Source organism: Ochotona curzoniae, unplaced genomic scaffold, assembly GCF_017591425.1.
Source record: "Ochotona curzoniae isolate NIBS_2020 unplaced genomic scaffold, NIBS_Ocur_1.0 scaffold_4937, whole genome shotgun sequence".
NCBI lineage: Eukaryota > Metazoa > Chordata > Mammalia > Lagomorpha > Ochotonidae > Ochotona > Ochotona curzoniae.
Genome location: NW_024467126.1, coordinates 571,113 through 596,519, shown reverse-complemented (window position 1 = coordinate 596,519; position 25,407 = coordinate 571,113). Strand labels below are relative to the sequence as shown.

The 25,407-nt window shown below is 63.2% G+C and overlaps 2 protein-coding genes across 6 annotated transcripts in view; one reads left to right on the top strand and one right to left on the bottom strand.

Moving 5' to 3' along the window:
* Positions 1-15,708: 15,708 nt before the first annotated feature.
* Positions 15,709-19,198, top strand: RCOR2 (REST corepressor 2). Its single transcript, XM_040970959.1, has 12 exons — positions 15,709-15,835; positions 16,506-16,562; positions 16,784-16,864; positions 17,013-17,065; positions 17,139-17,300; positions 17,421-17,545; positions 17,625-17,694; positions 17,774-17,989; positions 18,212-18,289; positions 18,388-18,445; positions 18,561-18,808; positions 18,887-19,198. The coding sequence occupies exons 1-12, from the start codon at positions 15,709-15,711 to the stop codon at positions 19,196-19,198; spliced, it is 1,587 nt and encodes a 528-aa protein (XP_040826893.1).
* A 521-nt stretch (positions 19,199-19,719) lies between these two features.
* Positions 19,720-25,407, bottom strand: part of MARK2 (microtubule affinity regulating kinase 2) — a 60,956-nt gene continuing 55,268 nt past the window's right edge. For 2 of the 5 annotated variants that reach the window (XM_040971071.1, XM_040971069.1), the window contains 4 exons: positions 24,794-25,051; positions 23,923-23,949; positions 22,189-22,233; positions 19,720-21,697 (listed from right to left, as the gene is read on the bottom strand). In XM_040971071.1, coding sequence (XP_040827005.1) covers positions 21,349-21,697; positions 22,189-22,233; positions 23,923-23,949; positions 24,794-25,051 — 679 coding nt within the window. In that variant the 3' untranslated portion in view covers positions 19,720-21,348. The remainder of the gene's footprint in view (positions 21,698-22,188; positions 22,234-23,922; positions 23,950-24,793; positions 25,052-25,407) is intronic. The other 3 variants (XM_040971072.1, XM_040971070.1, XM_040971073.1) reach the window with 2 other exon arrangements.

The window sequence follows — 25,407 nt, the reverse complement described above, 5'->3', positions numbered from 1 at the left end:
TCGCGGGCTCCCCAGCGAGCCCCGGCGGGCACCGCGCCGGCGCAGAAAGGGGGACGGGGGCGGCGAGCGCGACACGGCGCGCAGGTGGACCGCCCGAGGGCCCGCAAGAGGCGCCAGGCGCCGGGCAGCGTCGCGCAGGCAATGACGTAGGCGGCCACGCCCCCTCGCCGCGGCGTCATGGAGCTATGGCAACGGCCGGGAGCCGGTCGACCGGCTTGGGCGGCGGGGAGAATGGCAGCGTCTTCCTGGCTCGGAGCCGCCGGACAGAAGTCGCAGACGACCCCGGCTCTGAAATACCAGCCCCTTCGGGGACACAGCGGAGGCTTGGGAAGCGGTCGCATCTTCCAGATCTCGGCTCCGCAAGTGCCTTTGCTCCCCGGAGTCCTGTTACTTCTCCATGTTCCCACCTTCCAGGCCCTCTCCATTCATTCTCTGCCCGCCCCCCGTGCGGGGCTGAACCCCGAGACGCGTCGCCGCCTCCAGAAACGTGAGCGTTTGTTCAGAGGGAGGCGGCTCGGTGACAACTGAGAACTAATAGCGCTGTTTAAAACAAGTGAGTCCTCCAGGGGACTCGCGCCACATTCCTGTTGATCTTTACCCTAAGCAGAGCCTCCACGTGACCTGCCCTGGAGTCACCTGGGGAGGCGGTGCAGTGTGCAACCCCCCTCCCCGGATCTCCCAGAAGACCTCCCCAGGTGGCAGGTGCTCAGCTCTTGGCATTGGTACGTGCTGGCTCCCAGGATGCACAGAAAGTCAGAGCGACACTGGGACTTGAGTCAAGGCACTGTCCCAAGCGGTGCGTGACAGGTCAAACGCCCTCCCCCAATCTCCCACAAGGAAAGTTAGAGAAAACCCTGGCACAGCAGGGCCCTGCCCTTTGCCGGGTTATGCTCGTCATCCCATCTTTAGCACTAATACCGTGGGGGCTTCGGCTGTGGCTTCGGCAGCAGTCTGCAGGGCCAAGGCCATGGAATGCACCATGGCAAGGCCGAGGACAAGGAGTGGATGGATCCCCATCACCAAACAGGGCTGCCTGGTGAAGGACACGAAGATCAAGTCCCTGGAGGAGATCTACCTGTACTCGCTGCCCATCAAGCAGTCTGAGCTCATCGACTTCTTCCTGGGTGCGTCCCTCAAGGACGAGGTGCTGGAGATTCGGCTGGTGTGGAAGCAGACGAAGGTCGGCAGGCTTCAGGGCCTTCGTCGCCATCGGGCACTACAATGGCCACGCAGGCCTGGGCGTCAAGTGCTCCAAGGAGGTGGCCGTGGCCATCCGGGTGCCGTCATCCTGGCTGAGCTGTCCATCCTGCCGATGTACCGAGGCTACTGGGGAGAACAAGATCAACAAGCTCTCCATGGTGCCATGCAAGGTGACAGGGCATGCAGCTTGGTGCTGGTAAGTGGTACCCCCAGTGCCCAGGAAGCTGCTCTTGATGGCTGGCTTTGGCCACAGGAAAGGGGACAGAGAAGGTGAAAGGGCTGAGCTAGGAGCAGCTGGCTGGCTTCTGTGGATTAGACACCCTGTGGGGCGGGGCAAGGACAAAGGAAGGGCGGAACAGAGGCCACTGCACTCAGAGAGGCTTCAGCACCAGGGGAGAGGCGTGGCCGTGGGAAGGCGTGGTCACGGGAAAGGTGTGGCCGCGGGAGGGTGTGGTCAAGGGAGAGGCGTGGCCGCAGAAGGGCGTGGTCGTGGGAGAGGTGTGGCCCTGGGGGAGGCGTGGCTGTGGAAGAGGTGTGGCCATGAGAGAGGTGTGGCCGCGGAAGGGCATGATGGTGGGAGGGCGTGGCTGTGGAAGGGTGTGGTCATGGGAAGGGTGTGGCCATGGGAGGGAGTGATAGTGGGATGGCATGGCTGTGGGAGAGGCGTGGCCCTGGGAGGGCGTGGTCACGGGAGAGGTGACCCACTGGAGGGCGTGGCCACGGGAGAGGTGTGGCCTGTGGGGGCGTGTTCGGGGAGAGGCGGGGCTGTGGGAGGGCGTGGCTGGGAGAGGTTTCCCTGCTGTGAATCCCACTGCAGGCAGAGGCAGCAGTACTGACCAAGCAGACGTGGAGTGGGAGGGGAGGAGAGTCAGGACACTGTCGGTCCAGGTGTAAACTGGGACCCCGAAACATCTCAGGTGGCTTCTGAGGAAGGAGCAGGATTGGGAGAATGGGGAATTCTACTGTGGCCAGGTCAAGTTGCTTTCTGAACGCCAAGTGCTTGCACTGGAGCTGTGCTGGAAGTCGCCCTGGGGAGGGAACAGCAGATGATTGGCCACCTGTCCTACTCAGAAATCAGCAAAGCAGCCTGTCATGCCATGGGCTGGAGAGCGAGGTAAGAGCAGCAGAGATGGCAGCTGGGGTGGGCAGCAGGCCCCTAAGAGCCTGCTTTTCCAGCAGGGAAGCAGGGTTTAAGGAGAAAGAAGGTAGCGTGAGGGGATGGGCAAGGTAGGGTGTGGGGCTGGGCTCAACCCTAGTCCCAGCACACCTGACCCTGGCATGACTTGCTCATCTACTGGCCACCACTGAGCCTACCACTCCCATGGGCCCCAGGCTGCTGGGCGGTCCTGACCCTCAGGGCAATGAACTAGCAGGTGGAAGATCTCTTTCTCCCTTTATGTTATCTTCTTTTCAGTCAATAAGCTCTTAAAAAGATAAGCGGGTTGAGTACGATAGCTTAAGCACTAAAGTCCTCACCTTGCATGTACTGGGATCCCATATGGGCACCAGTCCTAATCCCTGCTTCCCATGCATCTCTCTGGTAATGACATTGGAAAGCAGGCCCAAAGCCTTGGGACCCTGATCCCACGTGGGAGACCCAGAAGCTCTAACTCCTGGCTTCGGACTGATTGAGCTCCAGCCGTTGCCACCATTTGGGGAGTGAACCAGCAGATCATTCTCTTTCTCTGCAACTCTGTGTTTCTAACAAAAAATACACCCTAAATTTAAAAATTCTACCTCCTGTAACATTTTTGGCCGGTGTTATTTATTTGAAAGGCAGAATAATATGTGTATGTGAGAGAGATCTTCCAGTCACTGAATCACACTGAATACCCACATGAGCCAGGTTTAGGGCCAGGCTGAAGCCAGGAGCCCAGAGCTCCATCCAGGTCTCCCCCGTGGATGGTAGGAATCCAGGTGCTTGGGCCGCACACCTGCCTCCCAGGTGCTTCAGCAGTAAGCTGAATGGGGAGTGGGATGGGGCTTTCCCCAGGCCCCCTGGGATGGGGGGTCAGGTAACACCACCACGCCCCTTAATGGGAACCTGCTGGAATGGCTCTTCCATCCACCCTCCCCCATCCCCACCAGGCACCTGCCCCAACTGAGGCTTCTGGTCCCACTGGCTTCCTAACCCCTCTTCCTCTCTTCCCTGGAACACGCTCCCCTCAGCCACCAAGCTCCCAGCCACTAAGCTTGCACTGTTTGGCTCAGCCAGATATAGAGCTGCAGTGGGCTTCGCAGACTGGCTGGAGAGCCACTCCAACCCCTGAGGGGCATTGGGGGGGGGGGCAGGAGGAGCCACAGCTGGCACATGGCAGGCCCCTGGCTCCCCAGAAGACACCATCCTCCCGCCATCTGCCCCACTCCACTGCAGGCGACCTTCCCCCACTCACATGGCTGGCCCCTCAGGGTCCCTCCCTCCCTGCCTCAAGGCTGCCCTCACTGCCTCCTGCCTATTCTCAGACGTTTCTAGAAAGAACTTTCCCAGTCTGTGTCTACTCCTGTATGTCCCTGTCAGTCACCAGCAGAGCCCATAGCATGGACTCTGCCCTGCCCCCTAACTGGCCCTCCCAGGCCCCCGGCCAGTCTGCCCAGCTCCGACCCTACTCCTGTGTCCCAGGCTTATCTTTCCAGCTGCATCTGGCCCTGTCTCCACTGTCACTTCTGAAAAGCGCATTCCTGTCCTTGGCCTCTGGGTCTCCAATACCCTTGTCTCTCCCTCCCTGCCTGCCTTCCTTCTTTCCTTCTTTCCTTCCTTCCTCTCTTCTTTCTCTTTTTTTCCAGATCTATTTTTTTTTCAAGATTTTATTATTTTATTGGAAAGGCAGATATACAGAGAGGAAGATCTTCCATCCCCAGATTCACTCCCCAAGTGGTCACAATGGCTGGAGCTGAGGCAGGAGCTTCTTCCAGGTCTCCCATGCGGGTGCAGGGTCCCAAAGCTTTGGGCCGTCCTCGACTGCTTTCCCAGGCCACAAGCAGGGAGCTGGATGGGAAGTGGAGCAGCCGGGATTAGAACCGGCACCCACATGGGATCCTGGTGCGTTCAAGGTGAGGACTTTAACCATTATGCTATCGCGTGGGGCCCAAGACTATTTATTTTCTTATTTTTAAAGGATTTATTTTTATTATTTTTATTGGAAAGGCGGATATACAGAGAGGAGAGACAGAGAGGAAGATCTTCCGTCCCATAATTTACTCCCCAGGCAGCCACAACAGCTGGAGCTGAGCCAATCCGAAGCCAGGAGCCTCTTCTGGGTCTTCCATGAGGGTGCAGGGTCCCAAAGCTCTGGGCTGTCCTTGACTGCCTCCCCAGGCCACAGGCAGGGAGCTGGATGGGAAGCAGGGCTGCCAGGATAAGAACCGTCACCCATATGGGATCCCAGGCGTGCAAGGCAAGGACCTTAACCACTGTGCCATCGCGCTGGGCCCAAGATCTATTTATTTTTATTGGAAAGGCAGATGTACAGAGAGAAGGAGAGAAAGAAAGATCTGCCACATCCAGTGGTTCACTCCCCAAATTGCCACAATCGCCAGAGCTGAGCCTATCTGAAGCCAGGATCCAGGAACTTCCCCTGGGTGTCCCATATGGCTGCAGGGTCCCAAGGCTTTGGGCCATTCCCTGCTGCTTTCCCAGGTCACAAGCAGGGAGCTGGATGGGAAGTGGAGCATCTGGGACATGAACCCGTGTGGGATGGCAGCAGCACAGGGCATTGCCCTCAACTTTTTAAAATGCCCATCAGATTGGGCCAATTAAGGGCAGTATGCGCTTCAGACTGCCGGAAGCAGGGGGCAGGGGCTGCGTGTTTGGCTCCTGCCTTCCCTCACACCCCAGGAACCCTGTGTGCACCCCTGGAACTCTGGTGCTGCACCCCTCCCTTTTAACACCATGTGTGTCTGAACCAGACCCCAGGCTGCCCCCTCTGCCCTTCTGCTTCCTCTGCACTCTTCTCCTTAACCTTGGGGTTTGCCCTCTGGACCCCAAGGGCAAGGCCAGGCACGCTTCCTGGGAGCAGTGGGCTCTCTGAGGTGGTGTGGGGACTCTTCCATAGCTAAAAGGTGGCCAGACTCAACCTGTGGGACCCGCTGAAACTGCTGCTGTTCAGAATAGGGCTGTGACCGGCATCCTGCAGTTCTCCGTGCTAAACTTGGCTGCCACCCCCGCCTCCTGCTCCAGCCCTGGGCCATGGGCCTGGCACAGCACAGTCATTACAGTGAGGGTCTATGGTGAGAACAGCAGGCCACGTGGGTGCTGGACGGCAAGGAGAGGCGCAAGGCGTTTGCGGGCTCCGAGAAGAGGCAGCAGGTTCCTGCCAGCTCGTGGGGACGTTGGGTCCCACAGTCAGCCCTACAGTCCTGCAGTGGTTTTCTGGAAGGTGTGTCCACGTCTCACCCCACTGGTAGCTGCGCTCGGGCCCATAGTGGGAACTAGGGTCCTAGAAGACCATATGCTGGATGCAGCTGAACCCTGACTAAAGTTAGATGAGAATGAAGACTACAATGAAAGAAAGGGGAAGTGGGAAACCTGGCGTGATGGCTCAGTTGGCTAATCCTCCACCTCCAAATGCCAGGATCCCATATGGGCGCCAGTTCTTGTCCCAGCTGCTCCACTTCCCATCCAGCTCCCTGCTTGTGGCCTGGGAAGGCAGTCAAGGACGGCCCAAAGCCTTGGGACCCTGCACCCACATGAGGGAGACCGGAAGAAGCTCCAGGCTCCTTGTGTCGGATTGGCTCAGCTCTGGCTGTTAAGGTACTTGGGGAGTGAACCACCAGATGGAAGATCTTCCTCTCTGTCTCTCCTCCTTTCTGTATATCTGACTTTCCAATAAAAATAAATCTTTAAAAAAAATATTATTTTTATTGGAAAGGCAAATTTATAGAAAGGAGAAAGAGGAAGATCTTCTGCCTCAAGTGTCTCCTCAAGATCACCACTCCTCAAGTGTCCGACACGGCCAGAGATGAACTGACCCGAAGCCAGGAGGCAGGAGCTTCTTCCGGGTCTCCCACGCGGGTGCAGGGTCCCAAGGCTTTGGGCCGTCCTCGACTGCTTTCCCAGGCCACAAGCAGGGAGCTGGATGGGAAGTGGAGCAGCAGGGACACAAACTGGCATCCATATGGGATCCTGGCACTTGCAAGGTGAGGATTTAGCCACTGAGCTATCGCGCTGGGCCCGATTTGTGGCGGTTTTTGTCACATCAGTCCTAGGAGTCAGAGACACTGCCAGAGCACCAGGTTCACAGTCTCACACTTCTGAGAGCTGAGCTGTGCTGAGGGGTCCGGGTGCTGCTTGGGGTCCCTGCTAATGCCTCCTGGGGAGCTGCAGAGGGTGGCTAGAGTCCTGGGTTCTCTGCCAGCTCCCGGCTCCAGCCTGGCCCAGCCTCAGCTGCTGTGAGCATTGGGGGAGTGAACCCACAGAGAGAACATCTCTGCGCTCCTTTCACTTAACCTTTCAAAGCAAATGCATCTTTTTTAAGAGGGACGTGGCAGCTGTGATTGCCCCTTCAGGGGAAGCCCAGCGGCCACACTGTCTGGATCCAGAGGCAGTACACGAGCAGCCGTGCACAAGCCAGCCCTGGAGCCCAAGCTCCTGCCAAGTGCACCTCCTGCTCGCCACATCAGGCGGGGATTACGTGTTCTGCAGCGGTAGCTCCCCTCCTCGTGTCGGGGGCCTTCTCCTTATGGTGTGGAGGGACCTTCACAGGCCTGTGACCCCCTCTCTGCTGTGCCTGGCTTCCCCCTTCCTTAAGGCACACCACTCAGACTCCCTTTTGTTGTTCCTGGAGGGGCACACGGGCTCCAGGTCTCCCATGTGCCTGGAAGGAGCACCAGCTGGGGGTTGCTGTGGCATGAATGTGACAGTTTTTTGTGGGGGGCCGACCCTTCTTTTCTGACGCGATGAGGCTGTTCCTTTGAGGAAAACATTTAGTGACGTCATATGTAGTCCATGGGCCCATCATGTGAAGATGCCTCTGGTGCTATAACCTCGCATTTGTGCAAGTTTCTGTTCTTAATAAATGACCCAGTGGGGCCTGGCGGCATGGCCTAGCGGCTAAAGTCCTGCCTTGAACGCGCTAGGATCCCATGTGGGTGCCAGTGCTAGTCCCGGCAGCTCCACTTCCCATCCAGCTCCTTGCTTGTGGCCTGGGAAGGCAGTCGAGGACGGCCCAAGGCTTTGGGACCCTGCACCCGTGTGGGAGACCCGGGGGTTGTTCCTGGATCCTGGCTTTGGATTGGCATAGCATCGGCCATTACGCTCACTTGGGGAGTGAATCATCGGACAGAGGATCTTCCTCTCTGTCTCTCCTTCTCTTTGTGTATCTGACTTTCCAATAAATAAATAAATCTTAAAAAAAAAAAAATGACCCAGCGTCAGTGGCAGGTGACTCAGCTGAAGCTCCAGTGGGTGGCCCAGAGCACACACACACAGCCCCTTGGTCAGCGGCTGGTGGGAGGGACATGGGCAGGCTCAGGGGTTCCTTGAGAGAAGCACCAGCTCTTGGCCCTCCTGTCTGTCTTGGAAAGTGTCCATTGCCTGGAGGGGATGATTGGAGCAACCGCAGCCATCTAGTGACCATGAGGACCCCGGGCATCTGCCTGGGTGACCTTGACCTCTGCACTGGGTTTGAACCCTCCTGAGCCACGGGCATCCTCATGGCAAGGCAATGGACATCTTGGTATGAGTGCCTGGCACTCTGCATCTAGCCCACTAGGTGTTGGCTGCCTGCTCTGCCACCTTGGGACCGGCCGTCTGGGCCTAGACAGGTAAGCTTCTGTGGTCTCAGCTTCGCACCTGGGAAATGGTGAGGCATGTGGGCTCAGGGTGCGCTTTCTTATGCACCTGCTGATTTACACATCGGTAACAGCTATGGTCACCTGCTGTGTACCAGTACTCTTTAGGGACCGGGATTGTAACTAGGAGACATCCAAAGCTGGTTCTTGTTTCTGATGCTCACAGGCAGGTCTCTAGCTCCGAGGGGCTCCAGGGGAGGCAATGACTGTGGCGTCAGCCATTCATGGAGCACCTCTAGTGTCCCAGCTGCTGAGTGCTCTTTGGGCTCAGCCTCCAGGCGGGGCACAGTGAGGCAAACGAATGGGCATGTCTGTTGGGCTGCTATCAGGGCCGGAGTGTGGCAGGGCGCATGCTCTAGACAAGGGGATGGATGCCCCGGCTTCAGTTCGGAAGGTGACTTCAGCATTAGTCAGCAGGGGGAGGAGGAGCTGTGCTCGAAGCCCCAGCACTCTAGCAAAGCGAGAACAGACCACAGAAGGCCTGGGCTTCTCCGGCTGCAGGAGGCTGAGGCATACCTCAACCTGCATCATGTTCAAGGCTGTGACTGCGAGTGCCAGAGACCAGGAACCAGCCAGGCTAAGCAGGAAAGGGAGGAGCCTGTGGCACTGCCCGGCTCCGTGGTTCCCAGGTTCCAACTGAGGCTGGGCCGGGGGCCAGGTGCTTATCCAGCTCCTTGGTGCCACCCCTCTACTGCTCCGCGATGATGGACAGAGCTCCCCCACTGGCTGGTTCACGCCCTAAATGCCTGCACTGGCTGGGCCTGAGCAGCCTAAAGCCAGGAGCCTGGAGCTCCATCCAGGTCTCCCATCCAGGTGGCAGGGACATGGCCTCTGGAGCCATCAGCCCTTACAACTTCCCAGGATGTGCAGCAGCAGGGAGCTGGAGCTGCACGTGGGGCTGAAGCTTGAATCCAGGCGCGGCATGGGAGGCAGGCACCCCGGTGCCAGGGGTCTCAATTGCCATATCCAACAATTGCTGGTTTCCCTCCAAGACCACAGAGGGCAGTCCATGCTCTGCCCCCCAGCAGGCTCCCAGCTTCCAGGGCTGGGTCGCAGCCTTGTAGCAAGCCGAGTGGGGCAGGGTCTCTATTCCACTTCTGGACCGATCATGGTATCTGGAGTCCTGGGACCTCCACACAAGAGTGGTGTGTGAGTAGGCGTTTTGTGCACATTGCTTGGGACCCCTAATCCCATAGCAGGTGCCAGGATGGAGTCCTGGCTTTGCTTCCTGAAAACATGTGATCCTTAGGCACTGGGGTCTCTGAGCCTGACTGATATGCGGCTCCTGGCTTTTCCACCTGGTGCAGCCCCAGCTGTCACAGGCACTTGGCAAGTGAACCAGCAGGTAGATCTCTCTGTCTCCCTTTCAAACAAAATAGTTGAACAGGAAGTGTAGGGGTGCGGCCCTCAGGAGACCTGAATTGAAAGAGTTAATTCGTGCTGAAGAGCCTGAAATGAATCCAAGGATAAAGTAGCAGAGGACTGGCTCTGGTGGAGTTGAGCTTCAGAAAGGTGGTGATGGGGCCGGTGCGATGGCCTAGCAGTTCAAGTCCTCGCCTTGAATGCACCAGATCCCATATGGGCACCAGTTCTAATACCGCTGTCTCTGCTTCCCTTCCAGCTCCATGCTTGTGGCCTGGGAAAGCAGTCGAGGACCGCCCAAAGCCTTGGGACCCTGCACCCATGTGGGAGACCCGGAAGAGCTTCTGGCTCCTGGCTTCTGATCGGCTCAGTTCTAGCTGTTGCGGCCGCTTGGGGAGTGAACCACTGGATGGAAGATCTTCCTCTCTGCTTCTCCTCCTCTGTATATCCGCCTTTCCAATAAAAACAAATCAATCTTAAAAAAAAGAGGGCGGGTCCACTGCAGGCTGGGACGGCAGGGGGTGGGGCCCTGGCGGGAACTGGGTGGATCCGGATGGTGGGAGGGGCTTTCACCTGGGATCCTGCTGTGGGCGGGGCGGGGGCAGTGAAGACCTTTGGCTAGGCTTAGATGCCCGGAGCCCAAGTCCAGCAGGCATTTGGTTGGTCGAGTGGGTCCTGAGGCTGCGCTGGGGCTGGGGTGCCCATGGCACAGGGTATGGTGGGGAATGAGCCCCAGGGACCAGCCCTGAGGGTCCGGGGGCCAGCGGGGAGATGGGCAGTCCTGCCCAGGCACAGTGGGACCGTGGCTGCCAAGGGGTCCTTGGAGTCGGAGCTAACCGAGGCAGTGACCTCAGCGGGAGAACAGGGGTGCCACAGAGGGACTGGGGTGTGGGTAGGAGGTGACGAATGCGAGAAGGAGGTGTGAACGGAAGTCTAGGTTTACACACACACACACACACACACACCAGCGGCAGTGGCTTTGACTGAAACGGGGGTCTCCAAGGTGTGGGTGGAAGGCAAGGAGGGGTGCCTTGTCGGTGCGGGACTCGGGCACCTGAGGAGGAGCAGTAAAGCTCCGAGGGAATCAGGTGGAGGATGGGAAGCTTCCGCCCTCTCCACCAGTCGTGTCCTTGAGGGGCAAGGGAATCCTCCCCTGGGGCAGGATCCTCCCCTAGGGGGCTTCGGTTTGCACAACCTCCCTCCCCTCTGCAAGTGGGTGGGAGGCAAGGTCACGCGCAGGCGGGCGCAGAGCCAGCAGGCAGGTGGGGGGCGGTGCAGCTGGAGCGCTGGGAGGGGCGGTGGGAAGGGTGCCCACTGCCAGGCTGGCTCAGAAAAGCTCAACCAGGAGCCTGGGCAGTGGAGCAAGCCCCAGAGCGGTGGACAGACCCAGGCTAGAAAGCCCTTGAATTCCAGGGTGGGAGAGCTGGGGCCAGAAAGGCGAACCGGCAGCCATGGCAGGTTATGGAGCAGGCGCAGGACAGGGTCGTGGGCTTCAAGGATCTGGGGGCTGCGATGTGTCCAGAGGGGATTCCGGGGGCTGTGCTGAAGGCTGGCCAGAGTAATGGTCATGTTCCGTGGGGGCGGAGCCAGTGGTGGGGCCCCAAGGCCGTTCTGGGCAGAGGACGGCGCCCTGCTCTGACGACAGTCCAGTTGGCTAGGCGCTGGGTCCTCCTGGCAAACAGCCCAGGAGGTTAGGGTTATGGCCCCTTTTTAGAGATGCAGGGCCCGAGGCGGCCAGGAAGCAGAGCCCACCTCAGCCTGAGGTCAGCGCTCCCAGGCCACCCCTGTCTTGCCTGCAGGGGGCTCTGCTGCACTTGATTTTGCAATGGGGCCGGACTTGCAGGGACGTGGGGCTAAAGCTAAGGCTCAGGGAACTCCAACGGCCTAGGAAGACTGGCATGCAGGCACGCACCCCGCCGGCGTGGGCCCCCCAGGACCCCTCGGCCTCGGTCCACGCGGCCCCCTCGGTCCACGCGGCCACCGCCAGGGGGCGCTGCGCTCGCCCAGGTGAGCGCCCCCCGCGCCCGGCCCCCGCGTGGGAGCGGGGCGCGCTCCCGGGTGTGCAAAAGCCGACCCCGCGTGCAGCCCGGGAGGCCGCGTGCAGCCCGGGAGGCCCCGGTGGCCGTCTCCCGTCTGTCTCTCGCTGACCCTTCCTCCCCGGGAGTCAGGTTTCCGAGGCGTGGGCGTCAGGAAGCCGGCCGGCGTGTATGGGGGGGCGTCTCTCGCTGACCTCCCGCCTGGGGCCGCCGCCCCGTGAGGAGGAGCCCGGCCGCCTCCTCAGGCCTTCCCGCCCGCACGGCCACCCGGTGCAGAGGCGGCGGCCCCGAGCCCCGCATCGCCACCCCAGTCGCCTTCCCGCAGCCTCTTCCCCCCGGCGGGCTGGGGGTGGGGTGGGCTGGCAGGCACAGCCCAGGGATGGGGCGGGCAGCACCTGGACCACAGCGCCCGCCCCCGGCCAGGGGCCCCGGCGACGGCAGGGAGGGGCCGCATTCCTGTCTAGGCAGGAATGAGCCGGTGGGGGCCGGCCAGGGGGGCTCAGCCAACTCCTTCCAGCGCCTCCATCTCCCCCCACTTCACCTCCCTGTAGGTCGCCCCTCCAGGGGATACCGTCCCGCCATCACTCACGCTCCCCCCCGCCGCCGGCCCGCCACGCTCCTTCCCCTCACCCGCCTCCCTCCCCAAGCTTAGCCCCTTGGCGGTGGCCACGGAAGGCCTGGCCTGGGTCCCAGCTGCACACCACAGCGGCCAGCCTGGCCGGGCCAGGGCTCGGGACAGTCCCGGGCTGTCTGGCAGGGCTGGCGGGGCCGGGATTGGCTGGAGCTGCCCCCGCGTTTGGGAGGAGGGAGCAGGAGGGTGGCCGGGTGGCTCACCAAGGTCACCCTTCTTTCCTTTCTCAGCATCCCAAGCCACCTTTGTCCCCGACAGGCAGGGCGCCGGGGAGCTGGTGTGCTCAGCAACTGCTGAGCGCCTGCTGTATGCCAGGTGCTGAGAACACAGCAGGGAAGGCGGGCAGTGGGCGGCGGCCCTGTCCCCCAGCCCAGCAGGGGGGCATGCCGGACTGAGCGTCACACAGCTCCTGCAGTCCGGTGTCGTTGCGCGGGGTGGCTCTGGCAGCCGGGCCGGCTCTGGCCAGGGCAGGGAGGCCTCCCCGGGCTGGGGGTGGGGGATCTTCAGGATAAGCAGCCTTTTAGCGCAGCCTGCTCTCCCCTGAGGGGAGGCTTGCAGCCTGGCCCACAACCTTCAAGGAGGAAGGCGGAACCCACACCAGGACGAATGGCGGAAGGGCATTGCTGGGAGCTCTTCCAGCGGGGCCTCGGGGAGCCGGGGGACCCCCACTTCTCCGGGCTTGCTGGGCTGTGGCCCGCGCCCAGGCTGGAGGAGGCGAAGGGCTGTTGCCTTCTCTCCCTCTCCTCCCACATCCCCACCCGCGTGCCTGTGTTCCCGACCACGTGGCTCCTCGGCACCCTAATGCCTGGGGGAGGAGAGTTCCCGACCTGGGGTGGGGGTGGGGCCCTGGGGAGCCGGGGAAAGGTGGATGGGGGTCAAAGGGGTTCTGCGGGGAGCCCAGGCCTTAGCACGGCGCCGCCCCACAGCCCCAGGGCCCCAGGGCGGGGGTGCTGTCTCTTTAAGAGCCTTCGGGCTCTGCTGGGAGCAGATGGCCAGGCCGGCCGGGGCCCCTTGTCCTTTGTGTGGCTTCGCACAAAAGAGGGGGCCAGCTGGGGAGGGGGCGGCTGCAGCAGGTGGGAGGGGTGGGCCGTGCCCCTCCCCCTCCTCTCCCAGTGCCCTTGCCCCCCCAGGGGGAAGAAGGTTGCTCATTAGGCTTCTGTCTCCCCTCTGGAGACTGTGGTCCCCCTCAGCACCCACAAAGTGGGGAGGCCCCTCCCCAGCCACAGCCCACCCCCTGGACAAGGCCTAGGGACTCCCTGTCCCCAGGGCCTAAGCTGCTTCTCCCCGTCCCAGCCCCTTCGGCCCCAGGCCTGCATTAGACACAGAATGGGGAGTTCCTGGGAGGGGGATGCTGGGAGTCCCAGCTAGGGAGACTGGGATGCGTCTGGGGCAGGCAGCCTTGGAGGAAGAAGAGGAGAAACGGGCGGGATGCTGACACCTTAGACCTCAGGTGGGAGCTGGCAGTGGAGGCCTGGCCGGGGGTGGGGCTCCAGGCAAGGCCCCCACCATCCTCACCTCGCGGGGCTAGCCTGCAGGGTCCAGGCTAGGAGAGGGAGGTGTGCATGGGGGGGCGGGCACCATGACCACCCTGAGCAGCCTGCGAGCTGCCCTGCTAGCTCTGTGCCTGGCGCTTGCTGGGGCCACCGTCCTCCCCGCCCTGGGGCTCGCTGCCCAATCCATGATTTCAGAGGAGGAAAACGGACTCGAGGTGTGGCGGGCAACGTGGCCGCTGGCTGGGTGGCCGCACATGGCCCGGCAGCACAGCCTGGCAGGCGGGTGGGGTCGGCTGGACTCGGGCCTGCCACCCGCACGGGAGCCACCCTCCCCCGCAGCCGGGTCGTGGCCCGACCGCAGGCCCCCGGACCGGTCAGCCGCAGGCCGCGGGTGGGGGCGGGGAGCCCTGGCAGGGCCCCGGGCCGCTGCTAAATTTAGGAATCTGATTACAGAGTGGCCAAGGAAGGGAAAGGGAGAGCGCGGGGTGCGAGGGCCGGCGCGGCGCGGGTGCCCTGCAGCCCGGAGCTGGCGCGGCAGGGGCGGGGGCTCCGGCCTGTGTGCGCCGCAGCACGTGCCCCGGCGGGCGGGCGGCGGGGCCGGGCACCGGCGCAGCCGCCGGTGTGCGCGCTGGCTCTTTGTGTGCCTGGCAGGGTGGCTGGCTCGGGCTTGGGAAGTCTCTGCCCACCCCCTCCCCCACCGCCGTCTGCGCCTCGCTCCCCGCTCGCCTGTCACTCTGCCCGTGCCTGTCCGGGGGGAGGGGGATGCTGCTTCCAGCTGGGGTGTCAGAACCCAGTGGGGAGGAGACCCTACCGCCCCCACCCCCACTCCCCCGGCTCATCCCTCAGCTCTGGAGACCACTCTTGTCTTTTTGGAGGGGTGCAGACGACGGCGCTTAAAGGGAATTGGGCTAACCCCTGGAGGACCCGGAGAGCCACCAGAACCTAGGCTCTGGCCCAGTAGCTGCTGGAGCAATTCACCGGTCGCCTGTCCGGCTTCCCACCCGGTCTGCCCCCCACGGGCGCATGAAAGAGGGGGGTCCCCTTTATGGAAGGGGGGCAGGGAGTTCCTTGGCAGAAAGGGAAATGGAAGGAAAAGCTGGGCTCCACCCGGGCGGGCGGTCTCCGGGTGCCCAGGGCAGGACAGTCACCCAGGTCCACTGATGTGCAGGACTGGGGCGCGCGTGGGTGGGGCTGACCCCCAGGCTCCTCCTGGAGGGCAACGGGGGTCCTTCCCTGCCCCTGCTCCCCTCCCCCCCGCCCCCTCCGGGGCACAAGTGTGGGTGCCCCCGCCGAGGGACGCGCACCCCCAACCCGGGCCTGACCCCACCCCCTGAGGTCTGGCCCCGCCCCCGGGCCCTCCCCCCAACCCCAGGGCCAGATGTTCAGCTGGCGGAGGCATCGGCTGGGGGAGGGGTGCTGAGGCCGCAGCCGGCACTACTTCCCTGCCAGCAGCTTCATTGTGTGCGCGAGGAGCGAGCGGCGGCGCGGCGCGGGCGGCCGGGCGGGCGGGCGGGCGAGCGGTGGCGGCAGCCCGAGCGCGCCGGGGAGGACGAGCGGGCGAGCGGGCGAGTGGGCGGGCGGCGGGCGGCGGGCGGCGGGCGCGCCCGGGGACCGTGCGAGGCGGCGCCGGCGGCTGCGCTCCACCCGCCTCCCCGGCAGCCGCGCCGTGTGTGCGCGCCGTCCCGCCGGCGTCTCGGTGGGACAGGGTCCCCCCCGCCTGGGGACTGGGGCATCCCTGGCGCCGGCCGAGAGGCGCGCGCGCGCGGAGGAGGAGGAGGTCGCGGGGTGCCCACTGTGCCGCCGCACCCGCCCGCTGAACGCCGTGGGTCGCCGCTGGTGGGATTCCCGGGCGCCCCGAGGGCAGGGCGCCCAGACGAAGCCTGACCCTGAGCGGTGAGCAGAGCGAGTGCGCCCGAGCCGCACCGGACCTTGCGCTCCCCGCTCGTCTTCTCCTCCGCTCTCCGCGCGTACCCCGCTTCTGCACAAACTTTCCCGACGCCCTCGCCCGTGGAGGGCGGGGGTCGCGGAGAGCGCCTGGACCGCCCGCGGACTCGCGCCCCGCTGGACCTCGAGCCACGCTGACCGGCGGCTTCGCGCGACCTCAGGGGCGACCTCTCCAGGCCGGGCGGCGCACGGCAGCCGCCCCCGGCGCTCACCCAAGGCTCCCGTGCCCCCTCGGGGCCCCCGGCCGGGGGGCATGCCCTCGGTGATGGAGAAGCCGAGCGCAGGCTCCGGGATCCTGTCCCGCAGCCGGGCCAAGACGGCGCCCAACGGCGGCCAGGCGCACTCGGAGGATGACAGCAGCGAGGAGGAGCACTCGCACGGTGAGCCCGGCGGCCGGGGGTGGGGGGCGGGAGAGGCGCGCGCTGGCCGTGAGGGCAGGCGGGGACGGGGCGGCAGCGGCGTTACGGGGCGCAGAGTGCAGACCGCGGGTCTCTTGCTCGGACCCGCCGCCGGCACCGGGCGTCTGGAGGCTGGGCCCTCGCCGCGTGCCGGCGCTGCTGCCCGCCCTGCCCTGGCCTGCCCTCCGTCCCCGAGGGACCCAGGCTGCGCGCCCCACCCCGCGTGGATTGGGTCCCTCCTGCCTGGCCACCTTGCGTGGAGATGAAGTCTCCTGGTGGCAGGGACTTGGCGAGACCGCTCCCACTTGAGCCCTCCTGCTCCTGTTGCAGGGAGGGTTGTGGCCCGGGTCTGGGGGCTGCCCTCTAGACCCTCCCCCCCCATCAGAACAAAGCACTGTGCTGGGCCTGAGCTCTAAACTGTCTTCTGTGGGCCCCTCCCCCACCCCCGTGTGTGTGCCACCCGCTCCGCACCCATGGCCGCAATTGTGCAGGGGCAGTCCCTTCTGGGGCCCAGGGTCCCAGAGGGGAGGTGGGGGAGTGAGTCCCCTGGCGCCCCCTGGGGAGGTGGGGAGGTGGGTGGGCCGGAAGGAGCTCTCCAGGCCAGCACCTCCCCCTCCCTTGGAGCCCTGACCACCTCCCCCTGCCTCCACAGACAGCATGATCCGCGTTGGAACCAATTACCAGGCGGTCATTCCTGAGTGCAAGCCCGGTGAGTGGCGGGGCGGGGCGAGGCCCCTGACTTGGCGGCTTGGCTGGTGGCCCTACCTGGGGAGCTCTGGGCTTCCTGTCCCCGGTCCTGGTTGGTCAGCGTGGGTGTGGGTGGCCCTGGGGCTGCCTTCCTGTCTGGGTCTCCGGCTCTGTGCCTCCCTGGCTGCCCTCTGGCCTGGGTTCTGGGACATGGGACTGATGGTGTCCCCCACTCCCTTGCAGAGAGCCCAGCTCGCTACAGCAACAAGGAGTTGAAGGGGATGCTGGTTTGGTCACCCAACCACTGCGTGTCAGATGCCAAGTGTGAGTGGCTTCCCCCTGGGCCCCTCTGGCTGCGGTGCAGGCCCCACCCCTGTGGGTGTGGGTGTTGGAGGGTTACCCTCCAGGGACAGGCCTGGGGCAGGAGTTGTGACACGCCCCTCCCCAACACCTTTCTCTCCTGTCCCTGTAGTGGACAAGTACATTGCCATGGCCAAGGAGAAGCATGGTTACAACATCGAGCAGGTAAGTCTGCCCGTGGGGCTAGGGTGGTACCAGGGCGAGGTGCCCTTGGATCCTGATCTTACTCCTGGGCCAGGCTCTGGGCATGCTGTTGTGGCACAAGCACGATGTGGAGAAGTCACTGGCCGACCTGGCCAACTTCACCCCGTTCCCCGACGAGTGGACGGTGGAGGACAAGGTGCTGTTTGAGCAGGCCTTTGGGTTCCATGGCAAGTGCTTCCAGAGGATTCAGCAGATGGTAAGGGCCTCCGCTGGCATCCTCCCTGCTGCCCAGTCTTCATCCCCTCTGGTGGGGGAATGGGGATGGTGGGTGACCAGACTCGGATGGGCCCCAACCAGTCAACCTTGCCTCTGCCAGCTGCCTGACAAGCTGATTCCAAGCCTGGTGAAGTATTACTACTCTTGGAAGAAGACCCGCAGCCGCACCAGTGTGATGGACAGGCAGGCACGGCGGCTGGGGGGCCGCAAGGACAAGGAGGACAGGTCGGTGCCCGGGTTAGTGCCGGGGAGGGGCAGGCGGAGGGCCTGCTCCTGCTCATTCCCTTCCCCGTTGTGTCAGCAGCGATGAGCTGGACGAGGGCCGAGGAGCTGTGAGTGAGGGTGAGCCAGATGCCGGGGACACCAAGAGAGAGGTGAGGTCCCAGGCTGGTTGCCCCTGTATCTCTCCTTGGATTCCGAGCCACTTATCTACTGTATCTTCTTTCCCTGCAGCCTGTGCCCTCTAGGCCCCTCAATGCCCGCCCAGGCCCCGGGAAGAAGGAGGTGCAGGCGTCACAGTATCGCCACCACCCGCTGCGCACCCGGAGGCGCCCCCCAAAGGGCATGTACCTGAGCCCAGAGGGCCTCACTGCGGTGTCTGGAAGTCCAGACCTGGCCAACCTCACCCTGCGAGGGCTGGACTCACAGCTCATCTCACTCAAGCGCCAGGTAGTAGGCTGAGAGGAGAGTGGGCAGGCACTACTGCCTTTGGGGTGTGGGCGGGAAAGGATGGTGCTGGGTGCAGGGGCTGGGCCTGGCTCGGCTCCACGGGTCCTCACAGCGTTCCCCTGCTCTTTGGGGGCGCCCTGGGGCAGTGTGCAGGAGCAGGGCCCCGGTGAGGGCGCGGGATGGTGGCGGCCTCATGGCTGCCATGTCCCACTGGCCTCGTAGGTGCAGAGCATGAAGCAGACCAACAGCAGCCTGCGCCAGGCCCTGGAAGGTGGCATCGACCCGCTGCGTCCCCCTGAGGTGAGGGGACAGGAGGGGCTTGCCCTGGAGGTGGCAGAAAAGGGGGCTTGCCATTTTCACACTCCTGAGTCTGAGATGTACTGCTGCTTGCCCTCCAGGCCAATACCAAATTCAACTCTCGTTGGACCACTGATGAACAGCTTTTGGCCGTGCAAGGTGGGTTGGACTACGGGGAGACGCCAGGCCCCCCGGGATCTGTGTCATGCCCCATCCAGGAGCCCTGTGGAGGGGAGAAGCTCCCAGGGGAGGCTGACACTCTCGCCCCTTGCAGCCATCCGGCGGTATGGCCGAGACTTTGGGGCCGTTGCCGAGGTGATAGGGAACAAGACACTGACGCAGGTGAAGACCTTCTTCGTGAGCTACCGGCGGCGTTTCAACCTGGAGGAGGTGCTGCAGGAATGGGAGGCTGAGCAGGATGGGGCGTCCGGGGCCCCAGTGCCCACGGAAGAGGCTCGGAGAGGGGCTCCGGTGCCAGCTCCCGCCCCTGTGCCTGCGCCCGCCCCTGAGGAGGAGGATGAGGTGAGAGGGCAGGTGAGGACTCTGCTGCTGGGACGGCTGAAGGGCTGCCAGGGCTAGCCTGCTTCTTGTGTCCGTCAGGTGCAGATCACCTTGGTCTCCACCTCTGCACCCCGAGCTGCGCCTCCAGCTCCGCCGCCGCCCCCTCCGCCTGCTTCGCTGTCCCAGCCACCTCCACTGCTGAGGCCTCCGCTGCCCACGGCCCCCACGCTGCTGCGCCAGCCGCCTCCGCTGCAGCAGGGCCGCTTCCTGCAGCCCCGGTTGGCCCCCAACCAGCCCCCGCCGCCGCTCATCCGCCCTGCCCTGGCCTCCCGACACAGTGCCCGGCCCAGCCCCCAGCCCCCTCCCTCTCTGATCGGAGCCCCACTGGAGCCTCCTGCGCCCTCACTCTGAGCCTCGGAGACTCTCGGGCCTTTGGGCTGGCATGGCCTCCTGGACCCCTGGGTCCTGGGAGCTGAGCCTGTCCTCTTCCTGGCCTGACTGGGCCAGGGACCACAATGTGTGTGAGAGAGGACGGTTTGGGGAGTGGCTGTTCTTTCCCTGTCCCTTTAGCAATAAGTCCTGGGTCAGGCGGGAGGGCTTGGGTGAGCACAGTGGCTCCCTGGGAACTCTCTTTGGGGGCCTGGTGGGTATAAGGAGCTCTGAGGGGGCTCACCAAGCTCACCCCCAAAACTTACAAAGGGGGGAGGGTTTGGGAACTTATGCAGACATGGGTTTATTTTTCAATGTTTTTAAAAAAATAAATAAAATCTCCCAAGCTTTCTAGTGTCCCCCTTTTGATGTCCAGGGTTCCTTCCCTCCCAGTAGCTTCCCCCTTTCCCCGGCCCAGCCCCCATACTGGTTTCACTCCTGCAATGCAGGTGGGGTTGGGCCAAGCTTGCCTGGCTGGGGGAGAAGAGGCAGGAGGCAGCAGCTCAGATTCCAAACATTCTCTTTATTACGTGTTTGATCCAGAGGAGAAACCAAGTGCAGGAAGGGGAGGGGGGCTAGGTGGGGAGGGGCCACCTTGCCGGGGTGCCCCTGGCCCCACCCGCTAGGTGAGCCAAGCCACGCCCTCCCGGCCAGGCCCCTTTGGAGCACCCGGGCTTTTCCACAGGGCTGGGGGAGGACGGGGAAGCCCTTGGTCTGAGCTGGAGCCACAGGCTGGGGGGGCGGGTGGGGGTAGGGCTGAGGTTGGCGAGGCCCCATCCCGGGACCGAAGGCCTCGAGGTGTCAGGGGACCTGGCCTGCGAGTGGGGGGTGATGAACAGGGCTGGAGTCATCATAAATCAAGAAAAAAATAAAATAATAAAATAAAAAATAAAACCCATCACAAAAAATGTACAACTTGGGTGAGGGCAGGGTGGCCTCTGCAGGACTCCCCCTTCCTCCCCCAATTTCTCAAGAACAGAAACAGCAGAGAAATAAATTAAGGGATGCAGTGGCCGCCACCAGCCAAGCGCCCATCCACCGCCCACTCCCATAGGCCGGCCGCGAGGTTAGCAAGCTGGGAGTCACTTATCCGCCCCCACCCTGTGGAGGGCAGCCAGCCCCTGGCCCTGCTACCCAGTGCAGCTGCCCACCAGGTGGCCACAGCCCTGGGCATGTCTCCTGAGGGCAGGAGCAACAGTGTCAGAAGAGAAGGCAAGGCCAGGAGATGAGAGGGGTGCGGAAGTCACTGCACTGGATGAGCCGGTGCCTGGATTAATGCCAATGACGGGGAAGGGGGGGAGGCACTGGAGGGGGCGGATGAAGGCTGGCGGCCAGCAGGGGGCCTGTGCTTTCAGACAAGAGGGGGCTGCAGAGCCCATGCGGCCTGCGGCCCCCTCCCCTCTCCCAGCCTGGGGTCAGCCCCTCCTGCTAGGCAGGCGGGGTGGGAAAGATGGCACAGCCTTGAGGAGGGGAGCGAATGTCCCCACAGCAGCTCATGGAAGGGAATGCCCAGCTCTGCGCAGGCAGGGGCGGGCCCCTCGTCGCCCCTGCCCACCCCCAGCGCCCAGGCCTCCAGCCCAGGGGCCCGAGGGCAGGGCAAGGCCACCTCTGGTGGTTGGCTTGGAGGAAGGAGAGGAGGAGAGGGGAGAAGCCCAAAGCGGGCCAGGCGGGGGAGGGCCTGACGGAGCTCCACCACTCTTGCCTGAGAGTGTCCCAGCTGGGAGCCCCCCTCCCGGACGCCCCACAGATCCAGTCTCAGCTGTCCCAATGGGGCAGGGAGGAAAGCTGGCCGCTGGGATATTTTTTTTTTCTTTTTTCTTTTTGGTAATAAAAAAATTTCTTGGTTTAGGCGAAATACTCTGTGCAACCGCAGTACCGAGGGGAGTCCTGCCCCCCACCCCCCTTCCTTTGCCTCCAGGGGGGAGAGAGGAGGAGTAGTTTCTGGGCAGGGCGAAAGTGGGGGAGGGGGGAACCATCTCCCATCCCCCACAGTCGTGGAAGAAACGACCCAGCAGGGCGGGGACGGGGTGTCAAGTGCCAGCAGAGGGGACACGCTGCCCTGCCCCGCCGGGTGCCCCACCGTTGTCTCGCCCAGGGCGTCCAGGGTGTGCAGTCGCTGGCCCGGCGGCCGGTTAAAGCTTCAGCTCGTTGGCTATTTTGGAGGCAATGTTCTTGAAGGCCATGGAGGTGCCCGATATCCGCTTGAAGCGGACCCCGTTGAGCGAGAGCCGCGGCAGTTTGCACACCTCCATCTCCCACTGCACGAAGTTCTCGTGGCCCGGCGTGCCGTGCATGCACAGCAGCATGTACTTCTCGTGCAGCTCGCTCTGGCAGCTGTTGGCGTCCAGCACCTTGCGGATCTCCCGCATCATCTCGTTGGGCTCCATGGAGCTCGTGGTCTTCATGCTCCACGTGAAGCGCAGGGAGCGGGGCTTGGCCTCCTTGTCCTTGTCATCGCCGCCTCCGCCCACCATGTGAGGTCTGCGGAGAGGGCAGAGGCCTCGTCAGGTGGGAGGCCTGGGCACCCACCCGTGGGACCGCCACCCTGGCAGGCAGACCTTGGACCTGAGAGGACAGTGGGAGGGAGCCGAGGAGCACAAGGCCAGAAGCGGGCGGCAGGAGGAGGAGGGGGTGGGCAGGCCTCGAAGGGGGGGACTCGTACCCTGACCTCTCTGCCAGGGGGAGGGGAGGGCTGAGCATGGAGCACAGCCTGTATTAAGCAGTGTGGCACAGCAAGGCCAGGCATCTGCTGCCCCCATGGCCCACCCCAGGGCTCCCATTTCCAGAAGATCCAGGCTCTAGGGAGAGCAGGCCAGAAGTGCTGCAGCTGGGTTAGGGAAAGGGAGGTCCCGGAAGGGTGGGGCAGGGTAGAGCCCCTGGAGAAGAGCCAAGTGGCAGAAGGAAGAGAGGGACAGGAGGCTACGGCAAGCCTGGTGCCCGGGCAGGGCCTGTGCTGGCTCCGGCCCTCTCACCTGAGCGTCTCCACTCGGTCTTTGCTTTCAGGTTCATTCAGGTTCCTCAAAAAACAGAGCGAGGGAGAGTTTAGTGCTGTGATCTCTCGCTCCTTCTGCTGCCACAGACCCAGGTGTGGGTGGGTCTGGGAAGGTGCTGCCAGCAGGTGGGGGGGACCCAAGCCAAGGGCCACCTGTCCACGCCTGCAGGCCAACAGGGCTCTACAGCACCTCCCACTGGCAGCACAACAGTCCCTTTCCAACGAGGAGCCCAGCTCAGGGCCTGGCCCTCCCCACACTGCAGAGCTGTGCGTTGGGGGAAGGGGCCTCTGCAACAGCAGGTGCCAGGCACAGCACGATGTAGTCTGGTCTGTCCACTGGCTGGGCCGCCCGCTCAGCTCCTTCTCCGTGGTGCTAACAGACTGGGGGCTCAGGACTGCAGTTCTGGTAGAGGGGAGGGGCTGCAACATCCCTAACTTTAGGAGAGAAGGAACCAGTGGTGTGTGGAGGATGCCTGGGGGTGGGGCCTGTGACTCCCCAGCAGCCAGGAGGAAGAGGTCTGGCCCTGCTGAGCGGCTTCTCCAGCTCCTGCCTGGAACATGCGTGTTGGGAGCTGGGTAATGGGACTGCAGAAGGGGGATGGGGCGGCAGCAGCACATGTAAAAGGGACACAAAAACACAAGACAGACATGATGCCAACAGGTGCACTGTGAGCAGGGAGCCTGGCGGTGCAGGGCAAGGGGCCCCAGCAGCTCTCTCCGGGCCCCCACAATACGAGCACTAGTCATGCAGGGGAGAGCTGGGGGGCAGGGATCGGGGAATGGGGAACACTTGGAGATCCGGACTGGATGCTCTCTCTAGCAGCCGGGACCCCAGTGTGCTTTCCGGGTGCCCTAGGCCGGCACCGGGAACCCATGCCCCTGGCTTGGCCTTCTGTGTACAGCTTGACATTTGGCTCACCCAGGCCTGCAGGGAGGAGGATAAGGCCGGGGTGAAGGAACCAGGGTCCTGCCCAGAGAGGGAGAGGCCTGTGAGAGGTGTCTCGCCACAGCTAGGGGATGAATGGCCCTTGCCCAGGCTAATCGGCTCCCGGCTTTCTTTCTGGCGAGAGTGAGCAGCCTTGCTGCTGTAGGGGCTGCTTCTGCAGAGCTGCCAGAAGGGGGTGCTGTGCCCCATTTGTGAAGCCAAGGCTCCCTGGGCCTGGAGGAGTCAAATGGAAGCCTGGGAATGCCAGGGTTGCCCCTATAGTACCACCCCACCCTGCCCGCGCCCCACACTCCCCACTGGTCTTCTCCATCCCAGAGGCCAGTGGGAAGAAGCCACACAGCCTGGAAGTTCAGGAAGCCCAGGAGATCCCAAACGAGAGACTGTCCCAGATGCCCTTGTAACCCAGTGCAGCTTCCTCATAGCGCATGCACACGACGGAGGGAGGGCCAGAGAAGGAACCCAGTGCTCGTGACCAAAACCTGGGAAGGGGGTGAGACAGACAATCTTAAAGGGAGAATCCCCAAGGAAGGCCTCCCCGAGCGTGAGCACAGACATGCCCGCAAACCCAGCCGGCCCCCGCCTTTTTGAAGGGCAGGAAGAGCAGGCTTGGCACCGAGCACGGGCACCCAGGCTTCGTCCCTTTAAGATGGCGCAGGAGGACCACACAGCGACGTTAGCAGATGGAGGGGAGCCAGAACCAGAAACAGCAAGTTAGTGATGGAGCAGGACAAGGGACAGACACACACACACAGCGGGCTCAACGCCTACCTTCTGGCAAACCTGAAAGACAGATTTCTAAAAAAACAAACAAAAAAAGACAAAATAAAAAAAGAAATAAAAAAAACCCAACAAGACGGTATGTGGATAAGCAGGTGGGGAGTGGGCACCCCAGTCTGGAAGAGCCGCTCAGCCAGAGTCGAGTCGCAGACTCGCAGACCTGCGCCCGCCCTCTGCAGCCCGCACCCCTGCCACCCGTGCGACCAGGAGAGCAAGCCTGCTCTCTCCATGGCCCAGCCCACACGGGTACCCAAGGGTGGGACCAGGGCATCCCAAGAGGCCAGGTGGCTGGGGGTGGCCCTTCCAGCTGCACCCCAGCTGGCAGGGCTCAGAAGTGAGAAATCAGAAGAAACTCCCATCTAGACCCAACACAGGAACTGGTCAGCCTGGGGCTGGAGCAGGAGAGGCCCCGGAGTCCCCAGCAGCTGGTCATTTAGTGCCTCCTCTTGGGAACCCCGGACTGGGAGGGGAGTGACCCATGCAGTGAGGGAAGAGGTCAAAGGGGGCAGATGCAAGGCCAGCAAAATGTTATTCCCTGGCCCAGCCTGCTGAGCCCTCAGCAGCAGCTGCGTCACCAAATATGTTTCCATGGGAACCCAGGAGTGAAGAGGGGGCTTTTATTTTAGCATTTGAGTTCACACTCTCCTGGAGAGGAGGCGGCATGGGCCATCTGCCGGGGCCAGAGAATGAGGGGCGCCTGTGAGGAGGTAGGGAGAGGCCTAGGGAGCAGGTCTGGGCATGGACAGAGTTGGGGATCACCCAATTTCTTGGCCCTCATGGTGGCTTCTTTGAATCCCCAGGACCCGAGCCCAGCTCTCGGCACCCCCATCCCCCAACCTGTCAGTCAGAACTCCCTGCTCACCTGCGTACAAACTTGGAGGTGAACTTGCTGAAGATGCTCCCAGAGGCCCCCCGCCGGCCCTGGCTATGGCCGGAGGGAGAAGCTGGGGTCACGCCGTAGGGCAGATTCTGCTGGTCCCGTACTTGCCGGAGCTGCCCAGCATGGAAGGTGCTCCGAGTGGACACACCCCGGGGGAAATTAGTTCGGTCTGGGGCTCCAGCACTGCTGCTGATGTTGTGGGCGGAGGGAGAGGCGACAGGGACACGCTGGGGGGCTGTGCTGTGGGAGAAGAGTTTGGGGAGGGGAACACATCAGGATACAGGGCAGCGCTTTGTGGTGGGGAGGTTACGGCAGAGGTGGTCATCACGAGGACACACGAGGAAGGAGGGGTGTGACCACTGAGGGAGGAGGCAGGGGAGCAGTGGGGAGGGCAGGCAGGGGAGCGCACTGCCTGTGGGCAGCAGCACGGGCTGCACACAAGCTGGCTCTGGCAGCTCACAAGGGGTCTGGGGGGGCAACCCTCAAGGACTGAGCCCTAGGCACGCCAACTGTCCCTAGGGAAGCCAGGCAGGCTCTGACTCCTGGAGCCACAGGACAGCTTCTTGTAACCTGTCCTGAGGGAAGACCTGGAGAAG

Bases quoted from the DNA above. Each gene is read 5' to 3' on its own strand.
- RCOR2 (XM_040970959.1), top strand. From the start codon at position 15,709: ATGCCCTCGGTGATGGAGAAGCCGAGCGCAGGCTCCGGGATCCTGTCC. The intron at 16,865-17,012 runs GTGAGTGGCTTC...CTGTCCCTGTAG, and splicing joins CTGCGTGTCAGATGCCAAGT to TGGACAAGTACATTGCCATG. The intron at 17,546-17,624 runs GTCGGTGCCCGG...TTGTGTCAGCAG, and splicing joins CGCAAGGACAAGGAGGACAG to CGATGAGCTGGACGAGGGCC.